Source organism: Megalops cyprinoides, chromosome 12 (assembly GCF_013368585.1).
Source record: "Megalops cyprinoides isolate fMegCyp1 chromosome 12, fMegCyp1.pri, whole genome shotgun sequence".
Taxonomy (NCBI): Eukaryota; Metazoa; Chordata; class Actinopteri; order Elopiformes; family Megalopidae; genus Megalops; species Megalops cyprinoides.
The window spans coordinates 11,423,150-11,432,510 of NC_050594.1; the positions used below are offsets into that span (position 1 = coordinate 11,423,150).

Here is a 9,361-nt window from a genome sequence, read left to right on the forward strand (position 1 = left end):
AGGCTGGTTTTGCACATTGCAATCGGTTGGCGTTAGTCCTGTCGCTTTCTGGCTTTGTGTTTTTAGACTAAATAGAAGACAAAAGGTGGGAAGTCTGTGTATAGCCCAATATTCAAACATTTCAAATGTTTCATGCTCTCTTTCACGGGCCTCTGTCTAATGAACGAACAATCATGTTAGAGTCTAATTCATTTCACATTTGAATCACCTCTAGTCAAGATGTATTGTGATATCAAAGTGTCAAACACCTATCCCAGGGAAGACACAATGCTAATCAGCAAACCTGTCTGGGTTTGGAGGGTAATGGCAACACACCTATGTGGAGAGTCTCTCTGCATTTTGCAATCTGGGGCAGGTCTGGATCATGTGGCCAATCAGGGCCATTCTAGGGGCAGGGCATTCTAGAGTCGCTAGCTTACACACTGATCAGGGCCATTTATGGGGCAGGGCTAGGTAACATGGCCAATCAGAACCATTCTGGGTGGGGCTAGATCATGCCTGCCAGCCAGGGGGGTAGGAAGAGCCCAGTAGTGCCCAGCAGGCACACAAGGATGAACATCCACAGGAAGATGCGGTCAATCACCATGGCAACGTATTTCCAGTCCTCCTTTACCTGGGCATGGAAAAACAAAAGGAATCTGAGTGCAGGCAGGAGAAGGCAGCAATGCTTACAGCATGCTGGACAAGCAACGCACCAGTGCTTGGTCTCTGAAGCTGCATAAGACATTTTTGCTGAGAATAAGGAAGGTTTTGTCTGAGTTTGTGTATGACATCATTTGACATTGACATTATTTCTAGGATCCAGTTAGAAAATATTGCAGAAATCAGATAGGAATACCAATACTAATATCAAGCTGACTGTCACATGAAAGCAAATGTATCAATGGGCAGAGAGAAAGTTTATCATCTTTATCTTTTACATACATACTGTTTCTGATGACAGCTAATAAGCTGTTGTTGTTACCTGGTCTCATATCAGTGCATTTCTCAGGTCTGTGCTGCACTGCAGGCCACTCATAAAGAAGCTGTTGTCATAACTGGTCTCAGGTCAGTGCTACTCACAGAAAAGTCTGCGTCTTCCGCCCTCAGGTGGTTGGCGATGTATTGCACTCCCTCCAGAGCACGCAGGACGCTGGGGGAGAGCGAGTGGGTGGAGTCTGCCAGGCTGCCGATCTCGAAGGCGGGGTGCTGGGCGGGGTCAATCCAGCCCCCTAACTGCCCGGCCACACCCACAAACTGGTGATGCTGGGGCAGGGGGGTGGAGGGGAAGGAAAAAGACGATGGCAGACCCCGCTCCATGTCTTGGGAGTGACGGTCCACGTCCGTCTCTCGGAGCCAGCTCTGGGAGGTGCTGAGACGGGAGGCGCGGCCTTTCCCGGGGGGCGACGCCGATTGGGGCGGGCGGCGGCGCTTTCTGTCGGGGGCGGGCCGCTTCATGAACAGCCAGCGCGGAATGGCGTGCAGGAAGACGGCGTGCACCCAGCGCGGCATCTCGTGCGTGCCCGGCGAGCGGTGGTGCACGTTCAGCACGAACACTGTGACCACGATGGAGAGCGTGACGAAGATCATGGTGAAGAGCAGGTACTCGCCGATGAGCGGGATGACCAGCGAGGTGGATGGGATGATCTCTGTGATGAGGAGGAGGAAGACGGTGAGGGAGAGCAGCACTGAGATGCAGAGCGTGATCTTCTCCCCGCAGTCGGAGGGCAGGTAGAAGACCAGCACGGTCAGGCAGGAGATGAGCAGGCAGGGGATGATGAGGTTGATGGTGTAGAAGAGGGGCAGCCGGCGGATGATGAAGAAGTAGGTGATGTCCGGGTAGATCTCGTGGCAGCAGTCGTACTTCTTGGTGTTGTAGGTGCCCACAGCGTTGACGATAGCCCACTCGCCGCTCTCCCAGTAGTCCTTGAGGTCCACCGTGTTCTCGATGCGCTCCAAGTCGATCTTGGCCTTATCGTAGGTCCACGAGCCAAACTTCATCTTGCAGTTCTGCTGGTCGAAGGGGAAGAAGGTGACGTCAATGCTGCAGGAGCTCTTGTAGATGGCTGGGGGTACCCAGCGCACCATGCCCGTGTGGAAGAGGTGAGCCTTGGTCATGTGAGTCACAGCAAACTCGCCATCCGCACTGAGGACAAAAACAAGCCACCTAAAATTATATTTGCCACACTGCAGCCGCACTGCACACAGCACCACAAGGGGCAGGGAAACAGAGTCATTCATATATTCATATGTAACTATGTGCTCAAGCTACTCAGAATTTCACCAAGTGCTCACAGTTGCCAGTATCAATTTGGCACAGCAACCCAACTGTGTGATGAAGAGTCCAGAAGAAATAAAAAACTGGACTCTATTTCTTAGCATTAATTTAGTCTCTCCTTCCCAGCATTAAAGCCATGCTAACACTAACCTAACTCTAGTTATACTCTTGGTTATACTCTTACACACTTTATTACTATTACTATTAGGAACAGTATTTTTTATTGTATAACTATACTATGAAATGGATGTGTTTGGTTGCCCGGTCCCATGTCACAATGCCTTGCTTTTCAGATCCAAGTGGAAATGTGAGTGAAATATCTTATTAGCTCCTCCCTTACGCAATCAAATCTAGTTACATTACATCCCATAACCTTTGTGTGTGCATGCTTTTGTATGGCCCAGTAACGTCATGTCATGTATTCGCGCAGTTCAGAAAGCTAATGGTACTCAGAAGAATCATTTGATATTCCTGTTTTGTACAGTTAGAATCAGAATTTGTACAGCATTAAACCCAAATTAGGTCAAATTAGTGTAATTGCCATGTCTAATTATATTATATGGAGGACCCAGAGTTTTGCTTCACTTGTTAAATTGCATGAATTTCAATTCTCCACTACCAAGAAGTTGATACAGCCTCAGTTTCAAGCCACTTTTTTAAATCAATTATCCCACTATGGTACCTCAGTCATCTCAATTACTCATTTAATTACCATGAATTAAGAGCATAACTATGAAGACTAAAGGTGATGTTTGCCCATTGACCCCATCATATAGCCATAAGCCATTTTCTTTCGCCAGACAAACAACACAGCAATAAACTAACATGTTCGCCAGGAATAGGTATTCAGAATAGCTATTCTTTGAAGCAGTGGGAAAATGCTGACTTCAGAAAATGGGTCCAGCAACATGTGAACCTGTTTACATGCTTGTTTAATTTTTTTTCTGATCAAGCTTATCAAGGGGAATGTTTGTGCAGATGCATGTACCTGCCAAATAATTAACGACATCCTGCAGCTGTGCTGCTTTGTTTAGTACCATTACTTATATTATATAATATTATATTATATAATATAATATATATTATATAATATAATATTATTATAATATATAATAACCTACTCTCAACAGCACCTTCTGTGAATAAACACTGCACACTTTCCCACACCATTTGTCCACCGAGTCTCCTTCTACCCCAACATGCTGGAACGGAACCAGGGTGGGATGTACCAATATTATATTATATTCACTATTTCAGTAAAATGGCACACTCACTTGTTATACAGAACTATGTCAGGCACCCAGATCAGTTCCGAGGGCACCCTTATAGACGTCACATTGTCGTAGTCAGCGGGGTTCCATCGGAGCTTGTAGTCATTCCACTCCTAGGGGAAAACATTTTTTTTTTTGGTGGTTGCTGACATTAACAAAAAATGCTGTGTATGTGTGAGACATTTAAAATGTACTGCCTGCTTAAATCAATTTGCTGAATTAAAGGATTTTAGAAACAGTAGAAAGTTTAAAAAAGCCTAGAGGCTACAGTGGCTTGGGGGTACTTAAAGCTTGAATAGCTCACCTGTTTCAGCCAAACATTTGTGGTCATCATCTGGTTCTTCTCATCCTGTTTTTTTTTGGGGGGGGGGGGGGGGGGGGCGGTGTTGTACCAGAAAAAAAGTGAGGTTCAAAACAAGGCCAAGAAACAGACAGAGCATGCAGTGACATATAAAAGCCATCGTCCTCATGAACAGCAGCAGAAATAACCGACACAGCTGGCTGGCTTCCTAGAAATGATGTTTTGTTTTCTTTAAGCTGTATTGAATAACTATTAGCTTCAGTATTACTTACATTTTCACTCAATTTGTTTGAATGCTGTAGAATGTACGATGTGACGGTCTGCATTCAATAGGTACACAGGAAATTGCTCTCTTGTTTAGTAAAGACCTTTAATCAGGATGACTTCCACATCACAATTCTCACATAATACTCATTTTTACAGCTATTTGCTTTATTTCCCATATAGCTACTACAATAACTTAAAGGACACATTCATATGAAATCTATTTCCACAAGTGTCATTTCTTTGGCAAGACTAACAGATGAAATCATTTCACAACAGCAATTTGGTGACTGCAATTTTGCATGATGATAGCTTTGCTTCAACATTACAAGGAACGACTTTGGTTGAGAGATGTGAGCCAACTCTTAAATCAGCTATCAGTTTTTTCCTTTGCGTTCAGTTATTTGGCTTATGAACTCACCACATCGATCAGCTGAGCAATGGAGAGGCCAAACTTTACAATGACCACATCAGAGATGTTAGCAACTGGCCTGGACCATCTGTTGTAGCCGATGAAGAGCTTTTTGAAAAGCTTATCCTCTGCATGAGCATGGGCCCAGTTATCACAGAGTGCTACGGGATAATAAAGGAAAGCAACACACAGAGGCAGTGTTATCCGAGAGACCTGTTAATGGCCATACGTTCTTCTTGCAAACCCGACAATTTCCACTTACAATCTAAATGCCCCTGTGAGGCTGGATGAGTACTACCTCAACAGCCATCACTGGAAGACATCCAGGGTAAAATTATTAAAAATAATAAAGCCGTGAGACACCATTTGTTTGAACACACAAGGAACCAAAGCCCTGTGAAGCTCATTGGCCTGTCTTCACTACAGTATAATCAACTAAATTCGTTCTCTGGGGCTCATTTTGAAATACTGTTGACTTATTTTCTTTAAAAGCTTAAAAGCTTTCTTTCTCTACTCTGGCATTATAGTTAAATGCTAATTCAAAGGTAAACCACTGAGTGTATTCACAAAACATCTCAAGGTCTTCTATAACAATTTTTATCTGTGACAACAAGCATGGAACAGATCACTGCATTCATTGAAACTTTTTAGAGAATGAGTGATGAGTTATGAGTTATGACCTGGGCTCAAAAGAATAAAGCCTGACTATATTAAATTAACTTAGCTGACATTGGGCAGAAAGGAGAAATGGTGTTAAATAAAGTCAATCACCATGCTATTTTGGACCTTGCAATATTAATATAAATTATAATTAATTATAATATACAATATATATAATATATTTTTTATATTTATATTATATAATTATAATATACATCTATGTGGTTAACATTTGTAAGAGTGTCAAAGAAAGAGTAAAAATATATATAGTTCATTTTTCTGCTTAATCACACATAATAATTTTCTGAGAAATCAACAAAATGATAAATAAAAATGGCTGCAAAAATAGAGAAAGTAATGCAGTGCTGTGACTAGTGAGGTAGCAAACCACCAGCATGCTCTGAGTAATGAGGAATACTCTGAGGATATGATAAAAGACTCTCCTTTATTGGCTGTTGATTTTTAATATTCTGCTTTGGTAATTCATTCAATTGACTTGTGTCTCATTTGTTCTAACTTTGTCTGATAGCAGATTTTATACTATATTCTACTATATAAGTATATATTTATACTTATTCTACAAATAAATTAACATTACTGTATAACTAACTCCTTGGATGACTTATATAAACCAACAATTCAATAATCATGATGTGCCGCAGCCTTCCTTTATAGTCATGTCTTTGTGAACTTGTATATTTCGCTGCTCTGTACAAAGATTAAACATAAAATAAACCATTCACACCATTCATGTTTGTAGTGAAAATAGAGAGACGTGTACCGAATTAGAACGGTTTATTAACCAATGCTCCCTGCATATTCCAACTGTACTGCATGGGACCTGTTAAGAGACGTGGATGAGCTATATGAGTTTGGCTTGTACGATATCCATGAATGGGTGAGTTTTCATGTATGTTTTAAACACCTGACTTCGTAATACTTTTCAGGTCTGTACGCTACGATGTGCATTGCCATAATTGATCAATACAGAAAATGATTGCAATTATTTTAACAACTTCATTTGCAGACGACCTGGGTAAACCAACTACACACTAGCGAGTCAGTGTCAACCTTATTCAAAACTACAAAAAAAAAAATCTAAATAATAAATTTTGTGAAAACATTTCGAAGCGTTCAAGTCTTGCTGTCTCGAAAGCCACCAAGACTGAGTCAATTGCGGCCAGCAATTGTAGTATCCATTGTAGTATATAATAGTAGTATCTTGTAGTATACATATTGATAACTTCGTAGTTTGCGCCTGGAGGCAATGCAGAAATATGATCACTTACCTGACTCCGATAAGATGACACAGCAGATCACCGCAGACCTGACGGAAAACCAACAGGTTGAATTACGCGCCATCCAGCTGCAGGAGAAAAGTGACAGTTTCTTCCGAAACCAGCACTTTGATTCACTGATGTTTTGTCTTTGCTATGGCATGGCGATCTGGGCATTGCTTTCCTTCCGACAATCTTGGCCACAGTGCTGTTCTAGTCTCATTTTCTTCAATGCGACACACATAACTAGAACTATTTGTAGATGTATTAGGCATCGAATCATGCTGTACGTTTGATTTTGGGGGCGGCGCCATGGGAATATACGTTCTTACAAGACTTAATACAGAAACTTTAGCGCAGTTTGTGAAAGACGTTCAGTGGCGGCGGGCGAGCTGGAAACAGGGAAGCCTGAACGCTACCTTTAAATCTATCATTACTTTTAACCTGTTCCTTCTTGATTAACAATGAAACAAATCATTCACGGAATAATTGACACCAGTGCTGTAATTAGAATAAATGATTATACTCGCGAAGCACCGCAGATTGTCTGAAATTTGTGTGCTATTGCGAAAGATACAGAATGAGATTGTTTAATTAACAAGGATGGCAATTTGAATAATTAAGTGGCAAGTAATCCCAAAGCTTTCTCTTAAATGTTTCACATTATAGCTTTTTGTGTTACAAAATTCAAATTACAAAACGGAGCTAAATTTAGTAATTACAATCAATGATTAATAAACACCGCATTGTCTGTAGTGTGTGCTTCCGAAAGCTACAACGTGAGATTGCTTAATTAACAAGGACGGCATTTATCGATTTAAATTACGGTAAATGCTCATGACACATCACAGCTTGTGCGAGGTTTGTGTTCTAAACGTTATTGCTCATTGCACTCAACCTAGCCCAAAAGTTTATTCTCAGTAATTTAAAACGATTTAAACTAAATTTAGCTCCGTTTTGTAATTTGAATATGTGCAACCCAGTAATATCGAGAAATGTCTGAGACGCGTAACTTTGAAATGTATACGTGGTCAACAGTAACTGTGCTGAAATAAACTTGACCTGATGTTAAGATCAAAACAAAATAAATTCCATCTGTTTCAGGGCGCAAAAATGTTTGACTCGACACATAATGCTCCTAGCACCGGTATGGCTGGCGGTGATTGCTTTGCTTCAATACTGATTTATACCTTTTGCGGATTAAAGTGCCTTCCAAAACTTAAATTTCAAAGCTTCAAACACACGTTTGATCACAACTAGCAAACACATCTACAAAGAAATGTAAGAAGGCCGCAAAGACATAATGTAGTCTATATTCCTTTCTAAAGGCATCCAAGAAGAACTGAACTGAAAGATTTTCTGTAATAACCTACTTCAGATCGGTTTCTATGTTTTCGATGCTCAAAGCCTGCCACTTAATTGAACCAAACATTCATTACAGTGTTCAAAAGCTCATTTTTTTACGTCTACAGATGTTAAATATTACCAACTGAGTTTGAAGACGCAAGGAAGGAAGGTCAAACGGTCTGGTAATTTGATTTTTTTTCCTCCGACCTAGTTCGATCCAAACAGGTGTGAAGGCTGTCAGGGAGAATGCGAAGAGATGAAAAGTTCTCGTTTTGACCGAGTGTGCCGTTAATTTGCATTAACAATGCTGCTTCTGCAAGGAGTTAAACGCAGTGACTTCGAGACATTTAGAAAGGTTTGCATAAAATTACATGTAATTCCATCCCATGCCATCGCATAGGGCGTTCTTGGCAATGCATTTGAATGACAGAACATTGGGTTGTGTTAAGATCTAGCAGCTACATGCATCACATCTGAATAACCTGACAAAGAAGGAAAGGATCGTGCGGCATAATTCAGGAAAAAGTGCACAGAGCCAGATTGCAATTACTTAACGTGAGCGCTAGAGGGCAGAAAAGTTGAATATACGGGTAGACTGTTAAATTTAGGCACATTTATTCAGTTGACAGATACTCTAATTCAGAGCAATTTACAAAAAAGTGTATTCAATAGGGTTAGGCAATTAGTTCCATAGACAGTGAATTATTAGAGCCATCCTTTAAATATAACACTATTGTATGAGACATTGCCACAAATGTAATCAGACTCTCAAGCTTTCAAGGTACCAAGTTTGTGCCACCTCAGGTTTCTAGCACCACAAAGTTTTTACTGCTGAGCTACTGCTGATGCTAAACCTCATACTGTCAGGCTTTTGCCTTCAGTGCTTAGAAGTAAAGTTTAGTTTTACCACTGAGCTTTTACCTGTTATGAGGGGGAGGGGGTCAGAGTTAGTTAGGACTCATTCCTCCACTTAGGGGCTGGGGTAAAAAAAGCATGCCTGAGATGAGCAACCCTTCCAGGAGGACACTATTAGGTGTACAGAGGTAGCAGAGCTATGTAGTCTGGGGGCGGGGGGGGGGGGGGGGGGGGGGGGGGGTTAGTGGGTGATGACGAGTGATTGTAAGGGGCTGTACTTTTGTAACGGTTGAGAACAAGTTTTAAATTTTGCCTGATCCATGAATAGTAACCGATGAGAGATGAGGGGAGGAGTGACATAGCAGTATTTTGATTGGTTGTAGATCAGTGTAGATGCTGGAGAGGCCTGGTAGTGCTTGCAGGGACAGGCATCAAGTAGAGAATTGCAGTCTGGAGCACACCATGGCCTGGACAATGGATTGTGTACTGCACTGAACAGGGGATTGAATAGCTGTGAACAACATTTCATACAGATACATTGTTATGGGTATGAAAATAATGGAACAAGATAGTAATAATCCACATTTGCATTATTATAATTGTTGTTGATATTATTGTTTTTATTTTAATCTGAAAATTAACATTAATCTATGAGAACTATATATAATACAAATGGTTACAAAGGCAAGGGATAGCTTGCTGATCTTCGTAGAGCAG

The 9,361-nt window shown here is 41.2% G+C and overlaps 1 protein-coding gene across 1 annotated transcript; it reads right to left on the reverse strand.

Moving 5' to 3' along the window:
* Nucleotides 1-487: 487 nt before the first annotated feature.
* Nucleotides 488-7,288, reverse strand: chrna2a (cholinergic receptor, nicotinic, alpha 2a (neuronal)). Its single transcript, XM_036541864.1, has 7 exons — nucleotides 7,270-7,288; nucleotides 6,455-6,502; nucleotides 4,515-4,666; nucleotides 3,833-3,877; nucleotides 3,532-3,641; nucleotides 1,063-2,125; nucleotides 488-613 (listed from the first exon to the last, which is right to left on the reverse strand). The coding sequence occupies exons 1-7, from the start codon at nucleotides 7,286-7,288 to the stop codon at nucleotides 488-490; spliced, it is 1,563 nt and encodes a 520-aa protein (XP_036397757.1).
* Nucleotides 7,289-9,361: the final 2,073 nt, after the last annotated feature.

Bases quoted from the DNA above. Each gene is read 5' to 3' on its own strand.
- chrna2a (XM_036541864.1), bottom strand. The intron at 4,667-6,454 runs GTAAGTGATCAT...ATTATCCCGTAG, and splicing joins TGTCATCTTATCGGAGTCAG to CACTCTGTGATAACTGGGCC. The intron at 2,126-3,531 runs GTGAGTGTGCCA...TTTTGTCCTCAG, and splicing joins GACATAGTTCTGTATAACAA to TGCGGATGGCGAGTTTGCTG.